A 25,165-nucleotide genomic window follows, 5' to 3' on the forward strand; every position below is an offset into this window, starting at 1 on the left:
TATTGTAAATATAAATGTGATGCACTAATTTTCTTTCCCAGCTGTTTGTTTTTTTTAATGAATACTGGCTCTGTATTTGTGAGCCCTGGGGCACTACTTATGTGAATGTAGTTACTGCCCAATTTTGTCCCACTCTCTTTAGCCGTGAGACAAGTACACTTATCAGTTTTAGGTAGGCAATTTGACAAAACTAGTGATTTGTGAATCAATTCCCACATCCCTACCCTGCTAGGAATATTTTTCAAACACAACTGAATAAGTACACAATACATGACTACAAATTAACAGCAGTTTTAATAACCGCAACATATACTAAACACATTTTATTGTCATTTTACTCAGTGTACAGCGAGGTTGCACCGCTTCCTTTCTCCAATGCAAATATGAAGAATAAAATGATAAAAAAAAAAAAAAAAAAAAGTGTGTTGAAAACGTGTACTGGGTGACACATTGTGTTGCAGATCTACAAGGCAATTGTAGTTGTGTGCGAGATCAGCATGGGAATTGCTCTCGGGAAGAAATATTCAGACTTTGTCTGCGTTCTGAAGCGCCTGTAGTGCTGGTTCGTTTCCTATACCCCGTGAACTTGTAAAATATCTCCACTTCATTATAACCAAAAAAATCTTACTGACTTAACTGGGCTGTCACAATACACAGAGTTGTGTGACTTGTGTATTTTTCTGCGATAATATATACTATTTTAGTCAGTTAAACTATTGGAGTTTTTGTATTTAAAATGATGCTCTATCTACACTCGTACAATGTTCATAATACGTGTTGGGAGTAAATCTCGCGAGATGTGCTCCACTTCTGACGGCGTTCACGCTGCCTCAAGTGTGAAGTCCGAACCAGCCAACCAAGCAACCACCCCGCCCTCCCCAAACTGCTTGCCCGCCTGGCCGCTCTCCTCACCCGGCTGAAGGACGGCTACACACCGCTGTCAGTCGACCGGACCGACCACCCACCATGGAGCTCATCTGCCGGGTGAGTCCAAAAATCCCAATCACGGTCATCTATTGAATTGATTGAGGAAAAGGAAGCTAAAGGAGGTTTTATATCGGTCGTGATGCTCCCGGTGTGAAGGGAGTGAAGGGAACAGAAGCGGGCTTTCTTCTTTCTCTCACTGGGAGCTGGATGAAAGGATTCGCGGAGGGAGTTGGGCTTTTTCCCCCTCGGCGGCTGCTGCTGGATGCGATGGAAGAAGAGCGCCAAAGTGTTTTTACGCATGAAAGGCCACATTGTAGCACGTTTAGTAGGCTCAAAAGAATCTTGCGAAACAAGAGAGGAATCAGTCCCTTTGGGGGCTAAATGACAATAATCAGATATCCTTCATTGATCCCAGCGTGCAGGAAATTGTGGTCCGCGACGATGCGTGTTTTTGTGCAATGTGACATTCAGTGGCTGTTCTTCAAATAGAACCATGAAGTCTACGTGGAGTGTTTGGAAGTGGAAAGAAACCACAAGCAAAGGGAACAAAAACAACGATTTCACTCCTTTCCAGGAGCTGGCTTGCGTGCATGGGTCCTCTGCCTCTTTGCTTGTTTTACCAGCAAAAGCAGGCGTTCCACTAGCAGATGTTATTTCTTGCTTGCACATACAATTAAAAAAAATCTTCCACACTAACTGCTTCAGTAAAATTTTCCACCAAGTACAACCTAGAAACAAACTAACAAGAGCAACACAAAACTTGACCGACATTAAAATACTTTTTTGTAAGCCACTGTGACACGATGCACAGTTTAAACATTTACACTCAAAAAGCTACATGCAAATTAATTTTAATTAAAAAGTTAAATACGACAGAAGTGCATGTAATTAATTAATTGTTACAAATTTGGACTGTGATTGGCTGGCAACGAGTTCAGTGTGTACCCCGCCTACTGCCCGAAGACAACTACCAGAGGCTCCAGCACCCCTGCGACCCTTGTGAGGAGAAGCGGATCGCATAATGGATGGTTGGATAAATATTTGGAACATTTTAAATATCCTTAACAATGAGTCCAATTGAATCTATTGTCAATAATAGATTCATAAAAAAATACACCAAAATAAATGTTAAAAACAAAATGTTCTTAAAGACTGAATGCAAATGTATTGAACTTAAGAGTTAAATACAACTGAACATGAACCAATTCAGTTAAAAATCAGAAGTAATGTCACAACGGACCTGGTGGAAAGAATGTTTCTAAAATATGTTAAAAATGACTAAAAACTTCATTTTCGGTGCAGTTTTCTACGGAACAAATTTAGCCAGAAACATGAATTAGGTGCACTGTATTTATTTTCGTGGACCTGATGTCATCTGTTTTATGACCACTTCCCTTCCATCTTTGTTTGATGGTGTCCCGTGAGATTTTTTCGAATGCAAAATATGTGTCTTGGCTCACTAAAGATTGAGAAACACAGCTCCAGACTGACTCCAGTGAAGGTGATCCACCCCCTGGCCTCCGTTTGTTCACATCTCCGTGACAGCCAAGGTTCCACAGTAGGGCCAGTGTGCTTCCCACAGCCCCCCGGGACAACACCCTCCCTATTAAAAAGCAAAGACAAAAAGACTCCATGTGGTGCAATTATCTAACGATGTCATTGCATTGTTTTAATCATGCTTTGTTTCGATGCTCCGCACACGGGGGGGATTAGGCAAGCAAATTCTGTCCTTGGTTCTCCAGAGGACACTCGTCAGGCCCGATATAAGGTCCACATGTACAGTGGAAATAGACAATCAAGCATTTGCGTTCACAAATTTGAGCTGAGACTGAAAATTGGAATGAAATCACTCACTTTAAGAGGGAGATGATAGTGCCAGATGTTAGAAACTGGTTGTGAAGAGGGCACTGGGAGAATTTTGTGGATTACATGAGAACAGACGGTGCCCTACTTTAGCATCCTTGTGTGGTGATCCGTATACATGAGGATGTTTTGACGTTATTACAACTGTGAAAAAGGCTGTCGGATTCTAAACTATTAATTCAATTAAATTCATAATTACAGTAAATGCTCCCACCTCATACGTGGCAGGTTTGTGGTCCTACTTTTTTTGCATATTTTTTTTTGTACAATTAATAATTCACTTTTGGTCAAACTTTCGTGAATATTGGCTATAATACAACTGTTGGCTACTAGATGGCAACACACTTATTTAGTTTGAGATAGTGTAAATTTGAAAGTAAAAGAACAAAAAGGGAATTTTTAATTTTTATTGAATTTCATATACTTTAATCCTGCTTTTTTTGCCCACGGAAAAGCGAAAGCAGTAGTTGCATGTAAATGTAATATGTAAATACACACTCGGAATGGCCCCTTGATAAAGAAAGGAGGTGAATGCAGTCAAATAAATCACGCTTTCTCAAACGGCGCCCTCACATATTTATGAGTTCCACTTTGACAAGTTTCTCTAATTAGAGGTTGAAATCGGTCCCTCCCATCTCACGGGTCCAAGTCCAGGGTTGATTCTCATCTGGTTCCATGGTTTATCCCAAGGCTTGGCATCCTGCAATCTTGTTTGTGTGTAATTGTGTATGTGTTCAGATCTTTATGTGTGAGTGCCAGCCTTGAGTCAAATTTATTGTCTTTGACTCTCCTGTGTATGTCTCATCACTGGTATATGCAGACTGACTATGTGTGTAGGTTGCAAAATTTTGGAGTGCAGGTTTAAGAACATTCTATGTGTGTTGTGATGTCACTTTGGATTTGATTTATTGTTCCGCCCAACTACCGCAACAACATCAGTGCCGCATTACTTGTTACAATAAAACAGGATTATTCACGTGTTTCACTGAGACTGCGATGACCTCACTCAATACTTGGGGTCATTCAGTTTGGCTCGGTTTATGTTGTAAAGGAGCCAAAATCTCACTTCGATTTCCTGCTTGTTTCAGCTGCAGTTGCTGAGCAGGAAGTTTCCCCTTCCGTGATAGACGTCCTGCGCCATGGAGCTCAGATAACCTCTTCCTCTTTTCTGCACCAATCTCGGCCCCACCCGCAGCTTCCGCACTTGAACCATGGGAACGTGGCGTGGCCTGCGTGTGGCGTTCATTCTGGGCTCTCTCTTCATGATCCTTCTCATCATCACCTACTGGGACGACGTCGGCGGCTTCAGCCTCTACCCTCTGCGGGACCGCGCAACCGAGCATTGCCCTCAGGTCACCACGGGCCGCTCGCTCCCGGCCCCCACGCTCCCGGCATCATTTGCGAGAGTTTCTAGCACGGCGGGGACGAACAAGAGTGAGGAGGGGAGAGAGCGGTCACAGCTGGGAAGAGAGGATGAGGAAGGAGACGAGAGTCGAGATTCATGCGGAAGCCGAGAGCAGATGGCGAGAAAGCGGAGGATCACGGATGTGTGTTCGGGGATGGACTTCCCCGGAAGGACCCGTGCATTTGAGCAGATCCCAAACAGGGAATTGGACCACCTAATAGTAGATGACACACATCAGATCATCTACTGCTACGTGCCCAAGGTAGAGAATACCATCCATCGGTACCTGTTAGAACTCATAACAATTTTCTATTTCTACCATTTTCATCTCGACATGTTATAATTGTTTTATGAAACTGAAACTCCTCATTTGAGTAACTGAACTGAAAGTAACAGGAGTTAGTCTCACAATCACCAAACATCGCTAATTGTATTTTGACTCGAAGCGCATTCAAGTCATTAAAAAATTGATATCGTTGCAATTATGATGATGTTAAAAATCCGTTCACCTTTCAATTATTCTCTCATTTAATCAGTGAAGTTTAATTTCCGTCCCTATAATTAAAAAACAGGACATTATTTCAAATAGACAGTGCCGAAAATGCACAAACAAAATCAAAGATTAAATTCCTGGTTCGTTCTGTATTATGTCAGAAAAAAGGCTAAAAGGTTGATCATGTTTTCTAAAGTAGTCGCAGTCTTTTGCAAATGTTTTATTTTGATTCAACATAAAAATAACTGGTCCGCTTTCGTGGAGGACTTCACGTATCTGAGAATATCTGCAGTTAAGAGGCAGAAATTCCGAGCATCTCGACAATTTTGAATTAAACAAGGTCTCTGAACGATTAATCGAGTAGCCATATAATATTCGATTAATTTGATAATCCATTAGTTGTCCAGTAATCATTGCAACTCTAAAAATATTGGGTTTAAATAAACAAAGAACAATAAAAAAATGATTTAGGGAACAAGACTGGGCCAAGATTTCATTCTGACCGATTATCAACTATGCAGGAAAACAAGTGTGTACTGACTTTTGGCCCGCAGAGAATCCAAATGATGAGATGTCTTGTGGCCCGTGGATAATAACCAACCGTGATGTGCCTTCATTTGTTCAGGTGGCGTGCACCAATTGGAAGAGGGTGATGGTGGTCCTTTCGCAGTCTCTGGTCTCGCCCGTCTCAGGAAAGCCTTACACTGACCCGGAGTCGGTTCCCCCGGACCTCGTCCACAATTCCACGCTTCACCTCACTTTTGCCAAGTATGACACGTGATTGACTACCACCACCAACCAGGTTCAAATCCCGAAAGAGCACTTTCTCTGTGGAATTGGAATGAAAAAAAGAATGCTATAAAAGAAGTTATGTTTGCAACACATGCAGCAAAAAATAATTATATATTAGATTGTATATAGTTTTTATTATATATAGTTTATTTTGTAACAACAGAAGGGCTGACAGAAGTTACATACTGCAGCTTTGACTGTATTCATCGTCTCATAAATACCTGTAGCTAGAAAGTGAAGCGTGGAGAGTCTACGAGACACAGGCATACTTAGTGAATGGGGGGGGGCGACCAATAATTGCACAAAATACACTCAGTATCTCCCTAATTATGGTCTGTTTGTTATCCTTGTTGAAATCTGCTTGTTACTTGACAATCGCGGCATGTTTTTGTGGTTAAATAATGCATCATGCAGAGAAATACATTGTAGCGTAATTATCAAATATTGTAATTTTAACTTTCATTTTTTTCGATGCATTAATAGTAATTGGGTAAAATTGGGTTTGCTAGACTCTACTGTGTTTCATTCTAATAGTGCACAAATTCTCACAATTTAATTTGATAAAAGCTGAGCAGGGCACTTGACCCTTTTTTGCCGGTCAGTCGACCGCCCTCTGACTGCAATCTAGGTACCCTTCCGGCCTCGACCCTCCGGTCTTATCCATAAAAATTGTCGACCCCTACCGTGTTCTGCCATTCATTCCAACTTTATACTGTTCAACTCATTCCAGGTCATTATATATCGTTCCAAATCGTCCCAGAATTTTTCATTCAGCCTCACAGTCTTCACACACAATTTCTGCAGAAATTGCATTCTCTTATTACGTTGTAATATGACTTTTGTCCCCTTGGACATTTTGTATGAAAACATTGCTCCTAACCCGTGCTGTGACGGGTGAATTAATTTGCCCATTTCTGCATGACGTGATGCAAAAATGTTCCTCTGTGTAGTGTGTGTGGGAAGCTTCCACCATAAGATTTAGACGACATGTCGTGCCAACTATCCATGAGCCAAACATTTGTTATTTACAGAACTGGAAGAGGAAAGTGTAAAGAGTAGGCAACACAGACTGATCTTTCTTTGCGAGTTGGTGTCAGCAACTCTTGCAGGCCTTTGTAAAGCTGAAACACTTTTGACTCCTTCCATCACACATTTAGGCTTTGTTCCTTCTTGTTTGGTTGCAAAATGTGGATTTGAAGCATCCAATCCAGTTTTGTTGATGCTCCTCAAATACACCCAAAAAGTGAAAGTTACTCTATATTTCTGCTTCTCTTCCAAAGCAGCAGCTAACACTCCCCGTTAGCTTGTATTCCCTAATATTTATCATTCTGTGTGAATGCCAAAAGTTAAGTTTGATGACTAATTACACCTTGTGCAAAGGGCTAGTGCAGGGGTGGGCAAACTACGGCCTGGGGGCCACATGCGGCCCGTTAAACGTTTTAATCCGGCCCGCCGAACTTGAAAAAAAATTAGACGAATAAACCTTGTTAATGTTTTATTTTCTCCATACTGTGGTGTGTCAAAGACAGATATTTTGTTTTACGCATTTGTTCATTTTCACTTAAAATTAAATGTATTTTTTTTCTTCAATGAGGTGAAGTTACCAAAACTCTCCATCCATCTGCTCCTTGTCCGCCCCCTCTGTCAAATTTTAGAACCCATTGTGGCCCGCCAATCAAAATGTTTGCACACCCGTGTTCTAGATCAATGGTTGCCATTTTCTTTTAATTGAGAGCTACTTCTTCATTTTCAATGTGTACTTCAATCACTTCAAATGTGTCAATGAGTGTGTGGGATGGGTAAAGCAATTTTGAAAAAAGTTTATGTTTAATGGTCTCTGTATGGTAGGGATTTTTGCCAGTTGTGGGTGGGTCTGGAAAGTATCCACCGTGATAATCGTTGGCTCACCGTGCAGTTTTAGGAACTGAGCCTTGCTGTAAAGAATGAAAATGAATGTGAGTAATTGACCCCTCTCCCCCTCTAGAGATTGGTAATAGCCTATAAATGTCACAAGATGGTTGCAAAGCAGTTAGAAGAGGCCATCATTTTAGCTAAGTTCCTTGATGCCAGGAGCCACAGGATGGCGCCAAAGCATCCATCCATCCATTATCTGAGCCGCTTCTCACAAGGGTCGCGGGCGTGTTGGAGCCAGTATGCGGGGTACACCCTGGACTGTTTGTCGATCAATCAGAAGGCACACAAAGACGAACAACCATCTGTGTTCACACTCACACCGAGGTGCAATTTAGAGTGTCCAATCAACGTATAATGCATGTTTTTGGAATGTGGAAAAACATACAAACTCAACACAGGAAGGCCAGAGCCGGAACCGAACCCTGCACCTCTGAACTGTGAGGCGGACGTGCTAATCAGTCATCCGCCTGGCGCCAAAGCAATATTTCTATTTTAAAAATGGCTTTGATCTGGACACAGAAATTGCAAATAGGTGAATATTTTCATGAAGATCAGGATCGTTGAAAACAATTTGACTCGAGAATCATGAATATGCAGGGTAACACTCTAATACAAAAAAACATGAACCAACTTTTTACATGTGTCCACCAGGTTTTGGCGCCATTATGGCTCTCTGTCCCGCCACCTGATGGCACTCAAACTCCAGCACTACACCAAGTTCCTGTTTGTTCGGGACCCCTTTGTCCGCCTCATCTCGGCCTTCAGGAACAAGTTTGGAAGGTGTGACGACCAGAGTGATGTCCGAACGCGTGACTGAGTTATTCAACCTGTCTTTTTGCCATCAGACCCAATGAGGACTTCTACCGCCAGTTTGGCTCGGTCATCCTTCGTCGCTACGGCAACCTATCAGGGAGTGTGCCTGAAACAGCGGCTGAGGCGTTTGCGGCGGGGATCAAACCCACCTTTCAGCAGTTTGTCTCGTACCTGCTGGACGCCGAGACAGAGAAGGAGAGCATCTTCAACGAACACTGGCGCCAGGTAATATCTTGCATTAGAGCGGAGCCACCGGCGCCATGTGTGCAGTCCCAAAAGTACGCACACTCTGTACTTAAAGGAGTCCTCAACACTCAAAAGTTCTCAACAAGAATATGTCCCACTAGTCAAAACACAGCATTCTGATTTATATTGCGTATCTGCAATATGAGTAAAAATTTATTTACATCTCACGGGGCGGCCATTTTGCCACTTGCTGTCTCTTGAATTTGACATCACAGTTGTCCAGGGCTAACAAAACGACCAATCGTGCCACAACTTCAGAGAATGGCTAAGCCATGATTGGTCATTAGCTGCGCCCTGAGCAAAAGTGATGTTATTTTCAGAAAGTAGCGTCTCCAAATACAAAAGTTTCCCTCTTTTATTGACTTACAAAGTCCATGTCGCATGTTTTTTTTTTAAACCAAGCGCTAGATAACGCCAACTCGGCTATTAAGCTATCAGAATGTACCCTCAGCTTTGCTGACATTATTTTACAAAAAAGTTTAAGCTGTTTGCCTCTCCCAGATGAACTTTACAGTCCAACTAAACCTGAAAAAATGTAGTTACATTGGGAAACCCCAAGCTTTTCCATCATTAAGTAAAGTATAGCTTATTTCGCAGACAGGCTAACTATTAGCATCCATGTCACTGAGTTATGACTATTGAAGCAACAGATATTTGAACACTATCGGTGCACACGTAGGTGGACTATGTAACATTCCTCACTGGCATACATTCTTTATCTTTTGTTCAAAATTACAAATATTACTGCAGCGTCCTGAGTCAGTTGTGAAACTCTTCCTTGCATGTATGTCTGCATTATATTGCCCTCTGCTGGCCTAGGTGTGCACACCATGTTCATGGAATTGAAGCCAATAAAATAAAGGCTCCAGTGTGAAAGTAAAATGTTGTCAAAAAAATAGTAAAACATAAGCACAATGGTCATTTGTAAATGACCAAGTCTACCAGTGACCTCATGCACTTGTTTCCGTTCTTCTACTTTATATTACTGCCATAAAGTGTACAGTGAACTAATCTAAATGTTATTTTGGCAGGTGCAGCACTTAAAGGTACCATTTTGTGCAGTTTAGCTTCAAGAATGACACACTTGTGACATTAATGCCAACTTTGAATACCTCACAAAGAAAATACGGATTTAAATTTAATAGCAATACATAGTTTAAAGTGCAAAGCTAACAATGCTTAGTTTTGATTGACATACAAGATATTAAAAAACATTATAGGCTATGGATTCAATCCATGATCCGCCCAGGTAGTTGTATGGTGTGTTCTCAATTTTTTTTATGACAAGTGCCACCTCATAAAATCCTAGCACTATTTCTCTGGTTGGATAAACCAACTGAATACGCTTAATTTTCATCTTCTGTTATTTAATTAAATTAATCACACTGGTCCGTGCTGCGATAGCCTCACAGTGCAGAGGTCGTAGGGTCGATTCCGGCTCCGGCCTTCCTGTGTGGAGTTTGCATGTTCTCCCCGTGCCTGCGTAGGTTTTCTCCAGGTACTCCGGTTTCCTCCCACATTCCCAAAAAATGCATGGCAGGTCAATTGAACACTCTAAATTGCCCCGAGGTATGAGTGTGAGCGCGGATGGTTGTTTGTCTCTGTGTGCCCTGCAATTGGCTGGCGACCAGTTCAGGGTGTCCCCTGCCTACTGCCCGATTATAGCTGGGATAGGCTCCAGCACCCCCGCGACCCTAGTGAGGAGAAGCGGTACAGATAATATGAATGCGACCATTTTACAATGCATGTGAATTTATGGGTTTTAGGTTTACCGTCTCTGCCATCCATGCCAGGTGAAATATGACTTCATCGGACGACTGGAAACGCTAGAGACGGATGCCGAGCATCTTCTGAAGCTTTTGCAAGTGGATCATCTGCTGCGGTTCCCCTCGGGGGCAAGAAACCGAACGGCGGCAAGCTGGGAAAAGGACTGGTTTGCTCAAATTCCTGTTCCAATGAGGACAGAACTGTACAAGCTTTACCAACCAGACTTTGAGCTGTTTGGCTACCCCAAACCTGACAGCGTGCTACTCCACCAGTAGGCCACGCCCATCCGCCACCCCAAACTAGCCTTTCAAGACCAAGTCTGCAATGCTGTTTGTTTGAGCAAATACCTCATGAAACAAGTGCCTGCCAGTCTTCCATCCATATTTTTATATTTTTGTCTCAGTTGGGGATGGATGTTACTTCAAAGCTACTTTTTAACACTTCATTTGCCTATATTGAAGCACTTTGATGGGTTCCTTGATAAATTATAGGTGGTGAAAGGATATGAGACAAGGACGTATTTTGCAGGGTAATAAAAATGTGATTGCAACTATTTGACTTCTCGGATACTTTGAGTAAAAGTGAACTTGCTGACCATTTCAAAATCATTTGTAAAAGAAACAGTATCTCGTTGCCAGTTTAACCGCATCTCTGCTGTAACACAAAGTGGCGAATTTAGAATTAGGCGAGCAAAAAAAAAAAAAGAAAAATGTTCCCTGATTTAAATCAATTATTTGTCTGATTTCTTGGGCTTAAATACACATTTTTCCCATTTTTACACTGCCGCATTCAACATGCTTTAAGATAAAAGGAAGAGACAGATGCCCTTGCCAGCAGTAGCACTGCAGTCAGTGTCAGTCAAAGAAAATGCAATGGAGAGTGACACTTTTATTATTTGAGGACCTTTATCAATTATATTTAAATGCGTTGAGATGATTCACTTGTTAGATATAAATCCTCAAGAAGGATTTTAAAAGTTATAGTGTGTACTAAATCCAAAAACGAAAATTCGCCCTTTTTAACAGATCTGTCCTGAATGTAGCCTTTTTGTCTCAAATGAACTGAACTAACCCTTCAAATATTGGGCCAAATTGTTGTCAATGTTAGTTGCCAAAGTGAAGAATGTGCGCCTCCACTACTTTCTATTGCACAAAACGGCGCACAATGAAGCGATCAACTGTGGTGCTGTCTTTTTCCACGTGTTCCAGACGCATCCCCCAAACCCCGCCTCTTTTACGCCTTATCTCTTCTCCCATTGGCGGTGAGCACCCTGTCACTCAAAGCGAAAATTGTTCCCGCCTACTTTTTGCTGTGACGTCATATAGTCGTCCCAAACACGGAAATGTGCTTTTTACCGTTGCGTTGCGGTTATGATGAGTTGAAAATATTAGCGGTATCTTACGAACAGCGACATGCCCGCCTCTTGTGATGTTACGCGGATGCTTTGAAACGACACGGACGTGTGGACCCCCGCAGTGGGATTTTAAGGGACAATTCGACCTTTGGTTTTGAGTTCAGTTCGTAGCTTCGAGGAGGTGGGTGTCATGGGGGCTTTGGGGCGCCTGCCGTTGTGCCTTGTTCTTCTCTCGTGGGAAGTCAAAATATCGAAGGTGAACTTTTTTTTTTTGACATTCTTTGATGTGGTTGTCACTTATGCCATTTGTGTGCTACTGTTAACAGTTGAAGGTGTGTGTGGGGCGGGGGCACGGCTTCTGTTGCTATTTCAAGCAACACTTCAAAGTTGTCATGACAGGGTTATTACCATTGGACATAATTTATTAGTTTTTTTCGACTTTCGGCTTAGTCCCTTTTAGTCTGAGTCGCCAAAGTTACTCACGTGATACGTTTGGCATACTTTTTACGCCGAATGTCCTTCTTGACTCAACGCACCCACAACAGTGGATTCGAAACAACAGCCAGTGACCCAACTGGATGCTATTCTTCCCTATGACCGGGATTCGACCCTTTACCGACGTCTAAAGTCAGGGGTGCGACCCACAAGAGTTATATAGCCGCCACGTAACTCATCACAGTATTTCTAATAATTGCAAAAAACTGTTGCTATTTGTATATACACGAGACAGTGATAAAACTCACTTTTCACTATTTGCACCTTCACTTATTTGTGTGTGTGTTTACCCATATTCTGTTATTTGCTAGAATAAAACGCCCCTCTCTTTGTGGCAGGGATAAATAATCAAATTCAAATCGACATCGTAATGTAATAGAATGCAATTTTCTGACCGCACAGGGTGCAATTTGAAAAGCATTTTTTAAATATCCAATCATTTTTTCTTCAATTTCTTCTTCATTTTAATGTAAAGTGTATCAAGTGACAGACACAAAATAACACATGCCCAGAAGCATTTTATTTGACAGTACAATGTCGTAGCTATTTATGTAAGAACTTGTAAAGGGATTTTGGCTATAATCAAGAACACCTATGAAAAATGTCTTTGAAATGCAACGGTTATGAGCTGCTTTTGTTGACACTAAGAAATTAGTCCGAACAAATGTACCTTCAATTACGCTATGCATTTAAAGGGAAAAAAAGAAACAAGAGATGTCTCTTTATTCATTTATATAGATTCTAAAGAAATTCAGTGCTTACAAAGGGCCATCCAAGCTATCTTCGGGCAGTAGAACTGGTTGTATGATTAATTTCTTATTCATTAATTACTAAGCAGTTCTAATCATTTTTGAGCTACGTTATATTTTCCTGCCACAGCTAGGTCTGGTCCCTGTACTGCTCCATTGTGTCGATGACACTCGTGACCCAGTTGTACGTAAACATGGGAGGGGTGAATACACCCTCCAGAAGCGGTGTTTGTCAGGATATCCTGCTAAATAAGGAACTTGCAATCTTTTATAGAGTAGAAACCCTGGTGGACATGACACTCCCATTCCCACTCACACACAGTTTTTTTTTTCTATGGCTGTCAGGTGGCGGGGGTCAAAGCAATCACCCTCCCAGAATCCCTTCTGTTCGTCTCCACGCTGGACGGAAGTCTGCATGCTGTCTCCAAACAGACGGGAGACATCAAATGGACCCTAAGAGAAGGTTTGTATAGAGATCTCCTTTCATGTCATATTTGCAACAGTTTTCTTATAAATGTTCCTTTTTTTATTGCCAGATCCTATTATACAAGTGCCCATCAACATAACTGAGTGAGAAATCACACGCATACCAACACCCAATCATACACTTGTGGACATAAGACACTTCACAATGCATTTGTTTTTTTTTGTTTTTTTTACAGGCTAAGTTTTCTCCCGGACCCCAACGACGGAAGCTTGTACATACTTGGTGGCAAGCACAAAGAAGGCCTGATGGTGAGGAATGAAGTGCAAAATTGTGCGTTCAAATCATAATGTTGTTTTGGCTATTTGTTCTCCAGAAACTTCCATTCACCATTCCAGAGCTGGTTCAGTCGGCTCCTTGCAGGAGCTCTGATGGAATCCTCTATACAGGTGATTTGCACCCAAATTGCGCTGCACCTTTATTAGCAGCAGCTGTGGGCTGCGCGGTCCAGATTTTCTCCCTCAAATAGCTAATCCTCGTCTTTTTTGTGGGAAATAAAATATTTACTTATAAAATATCTACATTAGTACAACGAGCATTTGAAAAACGTGTTTGGTAAATTCATAGAGCAGACTATCTGTGTGGTCAGAGTTGTGCTGCTGATGAGTGGAGATCCCAAAGAATGTGTTTTTTGCAGGCAAAAAGCAGGATATGTGGTTTGTAGTGGATCCTGAAACCGGAGCAAAGCAAACCTTTCAAACCACATCCTCGTTTGTTTCCATGTTTGCAAACACTCCCCATCTCTACATTGGACGCACAGGTGAAACACACACTTAGAAATGCACAGATTTTCACCACCTATTCATTCCACTGAGAGTAGTAGGTCGCTACGTTTGTGTTTCCTCTCTGCAGAGTACATGGTCACCATGTTCGATACCAAGAAGCAGGAGCTGCGATGGAATGCGACGTACAACGACTACTCTGCTCTGCCTTATGATGAGAAACTCGATTACCGTAAGTGTCATTCATGCGTCATCTTCAAAAAAACAACAAAAAACTCTGAAGTGAGAATAACACTGCATGCGTCGCTATTTTCCAATGTATATTAAAAATAAACCAATCTGTTGCATTTATGAAATCAATTAATGATTTATATCTTCGGGGTAAAACTTTTTTTCTTTTATTTTTTTTCTTTATTTTTTTTAAACCGTCCAAACCGTTGGGTTTGACAGTTTAGGTTTGGTTCGTCTGTATTTCGGTTGGTCTGTTGGGTCTACTTCTTTTTCCCCCTCATTAGCACTAGTGGTGGTGCAACGGATCATCTTTGAGCCGTGATCTCTACAGATCAAGTACCGCCGGTTCGGGCCAGGCACGATCTGCGGAATGATTGGTGACGAATAAAAAAAAAAGAAACTGTCCGTTCACATTGAGGCAACATGATTAGTCGGCATTCACTATAATTGCAGCAGAGAAAGTTGAACACCGGCATGGGTCATGTAAGTCACATGTATGGTAGCATTTTGGCTACTTGGGGTGAAACAAGTCCTCAAACTAGTGATATAGGATTTTCTTTCTGCCGCCAGACTCATTCAGACAGACATGTCAAGGAAGCTGCAAACATACTCAACAAACACGCTGCCTCCACAATGGCTAACTGCAAAATAAAGCTTAACGAAATCATTCATTGAGTCATTGATGCCAATACCTTCATAGACTTTTATTTTGAAGTTGGCCTGCGTGGTGGTGTAATGGATAACTTGCCTCATCACAGATTTAATTGACATTACATAGTTGCCACCAACATCGACACGCCATCCTGAAATCATATTCAGTCGCTAATTCTTGACGCTAACAAATAGGGGTGTCCCGATAAAACCCTTTTCTCTTCCAATCCGATCGCAATATTGCGATCTGGTGTAATGTCTGATACCGATGCTGGTCATTTCCAAGTCAAGATTTTATAAAGACACCATATGAGGTTTGCGGTTTGTTGTTGTCCGCGCAATACTGGACATCGTAAGCTGGCGATGAAAAGTTGACTTTGTGCTGCAGTTTGCCTCAAGTACAGTTGCTTTGAAGCGTGGAGAATCTGGACAGGCAGCCGGGTGGAAGTGATTAATTAAATGCAACTGTCACGAACATAGCGATTTCCCTCTAGTTTTTGTTCCAGATCACCAGATCCATACGCTGCTGGATACAAGACAAGGAGTGGATTATGGAATGGATTGCTTGTCTATGAGTGTTATGACCTGAGATTTTGGATATTGGCCGCTAAAATCTGAAAATGTTTTTTTAGCTGTTATCAGACCACAATCCGATACAAATGTCGGATTGTAATTAACTGCTAGTTAATTACACTGTCTGTTTGCGCGCGGAAGATCTGAAGAGACATTGTCGCATATTGTTTTTCCTTATTTCTCCATCTTGCACATGTCTAATTTAGGGCCGCTTTAGAGAGGACTGCTGCTGTATTATTATTTATTTTTTTTAAATAAATTGTATGGTATTGTTTTTGCCAGCACCGTAAATGGTTCACAGGGCAACTCTACTTGCGCATTAAAATAAAATCACTTTGAGATAATAATAAATAAATGTACGTATTTGTGTATGCGTTTTCTCTCCAGATATGGCTCATCTTGTGTCCAGTGGTGACGGCCTCGTGGTTACTGTTGACAGAGAGTCAGGTAAAGACTTTGATTTGGAAAATGGATCTGTATTTCCTCCTCAGCCTGAGTGAGATCCCAACTTATCATCCTCCAGGCGACGTGCTATGGAGTCAGGACTACGGCTCACCCGTGGTGGGGGTTTACCTGTACTCAGGCGACTCACTCAGACACGCCCCTCACCTGTCGCTCGCTGTTGAGACATTGCGCTTCCTCACCTTCTCCTCCTCCTCCGTTGCCAACGAGCAGACCAAATCCCAGTCTACTCTGAAGTGGAATTATCAGTTTGTGAAGGAGAAAGCCAGTGCACAAACACAACTGGTGTAAGAGTCGCCCACGCACACACATAATAACACGCACAAAGAGTCTTGTAAGTCTTTTAGCAACAAGTTATCACACGTCCTGTTCTTGTTGCACATGACAATGTTTTTATTATGTTATCTGTCAGTGCAATTTAAGGGGTGGAAAACTATTAATTTAGCGGAATTTGCAGCGAACTTTGCGAAGTTATAGGCATGGATTCCCCGGAAGACAGTTGCGACGTGGCGAGTTTGACTGGAAAATCTCGCAGTACGATCTTTATAACAGCCCCACGTAGCACAAATTCAGTTGAAGTCATGCATTTAAATGTTGAATGTTTTTTTTTTTTATTTTGCGCCTGAGCAAGGCAAAATTTTCATTTTGTCACTTTCTTGTGATTCTTTTGCAATGACCAAATAATATTCACTTTTTTCTAAAATATACCACAAATTACCAGTTCTTTTCTTCTATCCTAATGCAAAGGAGTTTTTAAATCAAAGTTTTCTTTCACGATTAATGAATTACAACACCTTTGACTTTCACTTGTCTCACTCTGGTTCATATCACTCCATTTTCATGTGGGACATTTTTTGTTTGTCTCAATGCGTCTGTTGTTACTATATGACAACAGCAGTGTTGCCAACTTAGTGTAACATTGCAGCTACATTCAATGACTGTTTTCCAAAATAAGGCTACAAATTAAGCAACATTTTGTGGTGTTGCGAGGGACATCTGGAGGTTCCCTCCAGGCCAGGTGATTTTCATTCCTCCACTTCCAGACTTCTCTGAGAGAGTTGTTTGATCCCACACATGTGTCAAGAGCAAGTCATACAAGAAAAGATTTGACTTGGTTGTTTAATTATACACTGGTGGGCCAGGCACTCCAGAGACTCAACAATTTCCATGTGTCAACTTTAAGCAGAAATTCCCATGGAAAATTTAGCGGGAAAAAAGTAGGATTGAAAAGTAGGTGGAACACTGCAAAAAAAAAAACTAAAACGCGTAACTGAAATGTGGACTTTGAGGCATTTTCTGGCACTCACAACAAAGTGGCAATTTTAAGTATTACTATTTTTAATAACTCGATAAAAATCCTTTTTTTTACAAGGACGTGTCTTCTGTTGTCCCTTTAAGGCCCACTCTCTACGTCGGAAAACTGGACTCGCACCTCTATGCTTCCTCTTCCCTTGTTCACCAAGGATTCTCCTTAGTGGTGAGTTCAGTTACAAATGTATTTTCCGTGATCATCCCAGCCAAGTTTTGATGGTGATGCTCCCAGTCTCAGCCAACAACAGAAATATGATAACACATGCGGTGCACATGCTGTGACGATCTGATTCAGTGACGCGCTCTTGTTTCCATGGCAGGCTCGGGGTCTGACCTTGGGCCGGATTGAAGGTCCTGAGACGGCCTGTGTGACGATCAGCGAGCAAGGGGAGTGTGAGATCATGCCATCAACTGACGTGCGCTATCCTCCTGGGAGCACCAACAGCCGCAAAAACCACTGGTTGTTAATAGGTACTCAGATAGTTCTTTTTTAAAAAAAACAAATGCCTAAAGTTGTCACTGATGGTGTTGCGGTACACTCACCTGAGTTGTGTGCGGGCAGCGTAGCTTCGGTTCCCGCTCGCTGATGGTGTCTATGTCTGCCTCGTGACTGGCTGGCGAACAGTTCAGGGTGTAGTGCGCCTTTCGCCAGTAGTCAGCTGGGATAGGCTCCAGCACCCTCCCGCAACCCCTGTACAGGATAAGCGGTGTGGATGATGACATGACAAATGCCTCAAGTTTGAATCTTATTGCATATTGTTGTGTTGTTGACGTATGTCCAAATCATGGACCATAATATATTTCAATTAAAAACAATGCTTATTGTGAGAAATATTTGTCTTTATTACAGTATTAATACAGTACATTTTTGTCCTCACTGTATACATTCAAAAGCAACCGAGTCTTAATGCTTTAGTTGCGTGTGTCGGATGACTTTTTTTTTTCCATTATTATTAAAAATTTCACAATACTGATAATCTTGATTTTTACCTTTTCATAGTTTCATATCTCCTACTGACAGTATAGTCTCTCCTATATTCAAATTTACAGATTGCCTTTCAGCATACCTGATGCGAAAAACAAGATATCATATGATAAGAATATGTCTATAAGCAGACCATTTGTCACTTTCTCATATTGTGTCTGCACTAGATTCTGATTGCTAATTGCTTTTCTATTTAAAATGTGATTTTCAAGTAAACCGGCACAAGCAATAAATGTATTAGTATTACAATGAACATGAGAATTATTGTACATAGGCTTATGGTAAAATAAAGTCAAATGAATCATGAAATAACTTTGACTTGCAGGCTTTTAAGCCTTCACTATGACAATTTCACAAAATTTACCAGACAAGAGTGCCATATATGGAGACCATAACTGCCAAAATAAAAAAAAAAGAAATAAAACTGACAATAATAAAAACAATTTTAAAAATCAAAATCAATTAAATATAAATAAATATTTGACTGTGTATATGTGTGTGTGTATAATAATGTAAATAATCTAATCGGAAAAGTAACTTAAGAAAATACATGGAAATAAGAACAGCAAAAATTATATATACAAAATAAAAGTAAAAATATGTCATGTCATTATCCACACCGCTTTTCCTGTACAGAGTCACGGGAGGGTGCTGGAGCCTATCCCAGCTGACTGCAGGCGAAAGGCGCCCTACACCCTGAACTGGTCACCAGCCAGTCACAGGGCAGACATAGACACCATCGCTGAGTGGGAGCCGATTGCACGCTGCCGCACACAAGTCAGGCAAATGTACCACTACACCATTAGTGACTAAGTAAAAATATATACACAAAAAATAAAACAAAATAGCAAAATAAATGTGGAAATAAATACAAAAATAAATACATGTAATACAATTAAATAATTCATTTTGTTATTTATTTATTTATTTTTTTTTTTACAAGATTTGTTTTTATTTTCACTTTTGTTTATTGTGATTTTGGCAGTTTTGGTCCCCCACAGCCATAAACATAAAAGATTGTCATAAATCAGATGACAACAACAATGCTAACAAACATAGGCGTTATCACTTCAGGTTTTTAGGTTTTATTAAACATTGATGATTCGTATCTAGACACTATAAAAAAAAAATTGCACTTAACTGCATTGCGATATTGATTTGAATTGGCTTAATTGTAGCCCTAGCCTGCATTCTTCTAAACGCTCCTAAAATGTGCTGCAGGCCACCATGAGGTCCCGCGTGAAGCGCACGTCACCATGTTAAGGGAATCCCGGGTCAGCCTGCCGTGTGCCGGTGAAGCCGTCATCCCTCCTCAGTCTACTGCCTCGTCATCCTCACGCACCTCTGGCTACAACCATTACCCCGTGAGTCCTGATCCTTATCTCATTTCTCAACGCTGTCCATCTCCCTGGTTTCACGTCGCTTTAATCCTCCAGTTCTGGTCAGTAGAACGAAGCAATGGCGAAGATGACGGAGGAACTAGCAACAGGGGAAGATCGGGAGAGCCCCATAAGTCGGTCGCTGTGCGTCCCGTCTACATGACACAGGACTGCCTGGCTCTGGCAGTTGTGACTGTGTTGCTGGGAGGATGGCTAGCATTTGTCTTCACATACACTGTGAGTCAATAAGACTTTTACGTTTTCACCCTCACCTCATTCATGTTGTCAAATACATCTCAAACGTGACATCTCCGTTTCTTACCAGCGAGCAGCTAAGAAGCTCAAAGGTCTGCAGCAGCAACTAGAGGAGGCGTTTGAAACTTGTGTCCAGCGCACACAGACAAACACGCCGACGCCGACCCTCGAATCTTGCGACTCGGCACTCTCTACCAACACGACCGTCTCAAGTGGTAAGCAAGGGAAAATTGTTCTTGTGTTTTCTTGATAAAATTGCAGCTTGCTATGCATTCATTTTGTCACCGATCCATACGTATCACTTTTTGGCTTACACATTATGGTACTAGACACATTTGAATAAACAGTTTTAATTTGAAGTATTTTAAAATTAAATCAAAATCAATTTGCTAATAAAATAATTGATTGCTATTGAATTACATTTTCCCCAGAATTTCCCTCTGGTAAATTCATTGTCACATTGTGATGCATGCACGACACCTCACAAAGGACCAGGCACAAAAAGAAATTCTGACTCAACCTGCAATGGAAACATTTGCCTGATGGGATTTTTTTAACTGGACTGTGGTGTGCTGAACAGAACTTGACCATTATGTGAGTAAAATCTAAAGACTGCTTTGTGCTTATTTACTACTTTCCCTGTCCAGACTCCCAGCATGCACCAGCCGACACTCTTTTAACTCGCTCCCTTGATAGCAGTACAGGCTCAAGTGTGGATGTTAACGACACGGCAAGCCATCACACCTCCACAGGTAGCAAGCCAACTGCGTGTTGTTTTCTTCCTATCCCACTGATGACTTCGAATTAGGGCTGGGCGATATGGCTGAAAACTATATTGTGACGCATGCATGTCATATCGATCGATAGCGAATTATTATTATTATTATTATTATTATTATTTTACTATTGAAAATAAAAAAGGGAAAGGGGCTGAATTCAGATTTTTTATATTTTAAAATGTAACATTTAACCTGTGCTTTTCTATTGATAGCCATCAGCCAACTATCGCGATACATATCGATATCGAATTATCGTCACAGCCCTACATTGAATTATTGTTGTTCACAGAAAACAGCGACGAGGTGCACTTGGGTAAGATATCCTTCACCACATCTGAGGCCCTTGGGCGCGGCAACTCTGGAACATTCGTCTTCAGGTATGTTTGAAAATTGCAGTGTGCGTCCGCTGAGTGATCCATTAATCTTGCCTTGCGACGCAGCGGCTACTTCGACGGACGGCGTGCCGCAGTGAAGCGTATCCTCCCCGAGTGTTTTGAGGTGGCAGAGCGTGAAGTGCAGCTCCTGCGACAGTCCGACATGCATCCCAACGTCATCAGGTACTTCTGCACGGAAAGGGACAACCTTTTTACGTACATCGCCATCGAGCTGTGTGCCGCCACCGTGCAGCAGGTCAGTGTTTGTCCTACCATGACTATATAATTTTTTCCCCCAACCATCTGGCCCTTTTATTCTTAATGAAATTCACAATGTGGTTAGGAAATGGTGTAATATAAATGAAGCGTATTACTTTGATGTTATTGTTTTGTCTGCAGTACGTGGAGGATCCATCCAAATTTCCTGACCTGAGTCCAATTATGTTGTTGGAGCAGACCATGTGTGGCCTCTCACATCTCCACTCACTCAATATAGGTTTGTGACGCACACTGCTCCTTTTTGGCTCATATTGGAAGCTGGCTGAGTTGTACAAGTCCCGGTGCGCACATACTATAATTCGGTCCTACATAATATCATATATATATTTTTCCCCAGAAAGGAAAACCATGATATGTGCTCGCAATTTAATTTTTCGGCCGCATGTTGCAGTCGCAATTAGAAACTAAAATAATTGAAAATGTCATTTCATGTCATTAAAAAGTTTTGAATTGAACTTGCCTTCATTAAGAATGTCATCTTTGAATATGAAGTTAACAAAACAATAAATGGCCTCAATGCTCTCTTCCCTTTTCTGCCTACCTTCATCCAGTCCATCGGGACCTGAAGCCTCGGAATATCCTGCTGTCCTTTCCCTGCGCACTGGGGAAGGTCCGAGCTCTCATTTCCGACTTTGGGCTGTGCAAAAAAATCCAGGACGGTCGGAACAGCTTCTCGTTGCGCTCGGGCGTTCTGGGCACCGAAGGCTGGATCGCTCCCGAGCTGCTGGAGAACATTCCTGGCAGCAAATCGGTGAGTCTCGCTCGCTTCTCCCAAATTATGTCCGTGTGTTTCCATTTCTTGGGCCGGCTCAGTGCTCTCACTTCTCTTTAGACCGCTGCTGTGGACATCTTCTCAGCCGGCTGCGTCTTCTACTACGTGGTCAGCGGGGGTAAGCACCCGTTTGGCGAGACTCTGATGCGGCAAATGAACATCCTGTCTGGAGAATATTCACTCTCACAATTCATGGACACTATACATGGTGAGGATGGATGGTGTGCTGCTTTTATTACTTTTTTTGAGAAACTAAAATGAGCAACCAAATATTTGTAAGGAATCTTCAGGAAATAACAGTAAAGTTCATTACATTTTGCATTTGGCATATATTTTTGTGTGGCTTTTAAGTGTAATGGTTCTTGTTTGACCCGCGTGCTAAAATCAGTGGTGAATAGACTTAAGATCATTTGTTGTTTTGGTAAAATCTTTTTAACCTATCATAGTATGTGACTACAACTATATTTGAAGTTTTTTTTACCCTGTTATGATCAACTTGTGTTCAGTCCAAATGTATTGGACCGTGATGCAATTCCCGTGACTCACCTCCAGCACTGTTGTGCCTCATCAGAAGACGTTGTGGCTGAGGACCTGATCAAGCAGATGATCAGCGCGGAGGCGGAGTCTCGTCCCTCGTCAGCACGCGTGCTCAAGCATCCGTTCTTCTGGAGCCCCGAAAAGCAGCTGCTCTTCTTCCAAGTCAGTTGCCTCACTTACTCACTCTTTAGTCACGAGTGCTCGTTTGGAAAATGCCATGACTCGTTGAGTCATGTCTGAAAACTGGCAGCATTTGGAAACTGGCAACCGGCCTTTTGTTTTTCTATAAAAATGTGTTCATGGAAATCTGTCCAGACAAATTTTGTGAAACACTGTGAAGTCACTTTGTTTACCGTCCTCAGACAATGAATTGGTTATTTTATTATTTTGAATGATCATGTTTACGATTTTAGGGGACAATAGAGCATGCTGTCAGCTCCAGCAAGGTAGTCACATGACTGCCACAAAGTTTTCAAAGTGACAAATTTTCATGAATCTGGTAAAAAAAAAGAACCGACGATGTAAATGCTCCCTATAGGACAGTTTCCTGAGTGTAATCAAAAAAGTGATTCTAAATTACAAATGCTCTACTTATATGCTTATCTAATCTTTGGCAACAAATTTTAAAATGTCATTTTTCTCAATACATAATTTTTTTTATTTAGTTGCTAGGTGTGTGTGTTTTTTTCGCACAGGATGTGAGTGACCGCATTGAGAATGAACCAGCGGATAATGAGATTGTGATGAACCTTGAAAACAAGCACCGAGATGTGGTCCGGACCAACTGGAGGCTGCACATCTCCACATCTCTGCAGATGGGTAAGATGCAAAAACATGAGCGTCTCGTTCGGAACAAACTCATTTGTATCTAAAGATAAAAAAACAAAACATTTAAAATATTGAAAGCCACTGTGACATTACCACCGGACCAATTCCGGCATTATTTGAAAGTATTTCGTACTCGTGGAGACTGCTCATACCAGCCACCAATACGTGTGGCAAAAAAATGTATAAATCTGCCATCGATTTAGTCCTCCTCAGCTGTAGTGGGCGCTATACTGCGGTCATTTGGCACATAAGCGAATCATCTGATGTATGTTTACAATGGTTTTACATTGTGCTAAATTAAAATGTATATTTCAACAGTACTCGAGGCATCTGCACTTTCTATTGTAAGTACGCAGAGTACATACTTTGTGATGGTATCAATCTGAAAAGAAAAATGGTATTGAACATAACTTGTTTCGACATTAACAATGTGCTCAAATACAGGAAAGATAAAATATATTACACAGACAAATTGTAAGTGCAAAACGTGTAAAAGAAAACAGTTGATGACTGAACTGCATTTGGGTAGGCATTCTCTCATCTGCCACTAGATGGCAGCTGTGTGCAAATCACACTTTGTGTTTGTGTGATGACATGTTTACAAAGGTGATGATGAAAAATTTAGAGCTATCAAGTGGACCAGCATTTAATTATTCTGCCCGTCGCATGTGTCGCTCTTTCCCTGTGCAGACTTGAGACGTTTCAGGACTTACAAAGGCAACTCGGTGCGAGAACTGCTGAGGGCCATGAGGAATAAGGTCAGCCTGCTTGCTTGTTTGCCGCACGTCCTCCTGACAATTGTCACTTTGACCTAACGGCATGCGTTTTGATTTACAGAAGGCTCACTACCACCAGCTGCCGCCTGATGTGCAGTACAGCCTGGGCGAGCTGCCCGACGGCTTTGTGGGCTACTTCACTGTCCGCTTCCCCAAGTTACTGATGCACACGCACAACGCGTTGCAGGGCTATGCCCACGAGAGACTCTTTCACCCCTACTACATGCCTCCCGGCGCCAAGTAGCAGCCACACCTATCTCACTCCTCCTCGTTATTGCTTTTGTAAAGCTCTCACGGATTTTTAGATGCACCTTTAAGTTACCTTGGCTTGGTTTGTGTATTTATTTTTTTAACAGACTTGAGAGGACGTTGGCAAGATCTCCTTGATATGTTGACTTACATAATATAATGAAAATGATCTCTTACTTTGTGGTTTTAAAGAGTCCACTAGGTATTATTAACACTGATAACGGCTTTTGAGAAAGAAAAAGCTTGTGCACTCCTGAAGGTAGCAACACTGTTGACAAACGGTACCACGACGTCACGCACGTCTCCATTGATATCCACTGTGCTCCATACGACACCTGCCGTTTTTACTCTGAAGCCTACAAAAAAGTTGTATTGTATTGTTTACTCCTTTGTTGTGGTGTGAACTTGTCGTATTCTCGTTCCTGTTACTACGCACTTAAGATTTGCTCTGCTGTAGAACCATTGTTGAGGTATTTCCTGATTTTCTAAATTAAATTTCTCCTTTCTACCCAAAAATGCTGTTTTTTGTCCTCTTGTTTTTATTTGTTTTACAACATATCTTGTCATCCATCAAAGATATTTATTTGCCCTTTGTAGGGACATTGAGGTCACAAAATGTAGAAATTTTTTGATCATATTTCTTATTCATAAGATTATGGTCTAGCTTTTAGATTTTATATATCAAAATCAGCAAATTATT

At 41.5% G+C, this 25,165-nt stretch overlaps 2 protein-coding genes across 4 annotated transcripts; both read left to right on the forward strand.

Moving 5' to 3' along the window:
* Positions 1-830: 830 nt before the first annotated feature.
* On the forward strand, positions 831-10,773 carry LOC148332145 (carbohydrate sulfotransferase 12-like). Of its 2 annotated transcripts, none has more exons than XM_088302758.1 (6): positions 831-984; positions 3,879-4,457; positions 5,314-5,456; positions 8,046-8,174; positions 8,240-8,432; positions 10,220-10,773. In XM_088302758.1, exons 2-6 carry the CDS (start codon positions 4,002-4,004, stop codon positions 10,493-10,495), a joined length of 1,197 nt encoding a protein of 398 aa, XP_088158884.1. In that variant the 5' UTR covers positions 831-984; positions 3,879-4,001; the 3' UTR covers positions 10,496-10,773. The 2 variants fall into 2 exon arrangements, with proteins under 2 accessions (XP_088158884.1, XP_088158885.1); XM_088302759.1 differs by having other exon boundaries at positions 10,247-10,773.
* A 752-nt stretch (positions 10,774-11,525) lies between these two features.
* ern2 (endoplasmic reticulum to nucleus signaling 2) lies at positions 11,526-24,965 on the forward strand. Of its 2 annotated transcripts, XM_088302755.1 has the most exons (24): positions 11,526-11,830; positions 13,164-13,281; positions 13,355-13,388; positions 13,481-13,553; positions 13,619-13,691; positions 13,940-14,062; positions 14,155-14,256; positions 15,867-15,926; positions 16,003-16,228; positions 17,340-17,418; positions 17,573-17,723; positions 19,459-19,601; positions 19,674-19,853; positions 19,942-20,086; positions 20,519-20,623; positions 20,940-21,027; positions 21,091-21,280; positions 21,424-21,520; positions 21,855-22,054; positions 22,136-22,283; positions 22,647-22,774; positions 23,308-23,431; positions 24,131-24,198; positions 24,278-24,965. In XM_088302755.1, the coding sequence occupies exons 1-24, from the start codon at positions 11,765-11,767 to the stop codon at positions 24,458-24,460; spliced, it is 2,904 nt and encodes a 967-aa protein (XP_088158881.1). In that variant the 5' UTR covers positions 11,526-11,764; the 3' UTR covers positions 24,461-24,965. The 2 variants fall into 2 exon arrangements, with proteins under 2 accessions (XP_088158881.1, XP_088158882.1); XM_088302756.1 differs by lacking the exons at positions 24,131-24,198; positions 24,278-24,965 and having other exon boundaries at positions 23,285-23,417.
* The last annotated feature ends 200 nt before the right edge of the window (positions 24,966-25,165 follow it).

The sequence above is a fragment of the Idiotropiscis lumnitzeri genome, chromosome 8, assembly GCF_059441095.1.
Source record: "Idiotropiscis lumnitzeri isolate Australia: NSW breed Sydney's pygmy pipehorse chromosome 8, RoL_Ilum_1.0, whole genome shotgun sequence".
NCBI lineage: Eukaryota > Metazoa > Chordata > Actinopteri > Syngnathiformes > Syngnathidae > Idiotropiscis > Idiotropiscis lumnitzeri.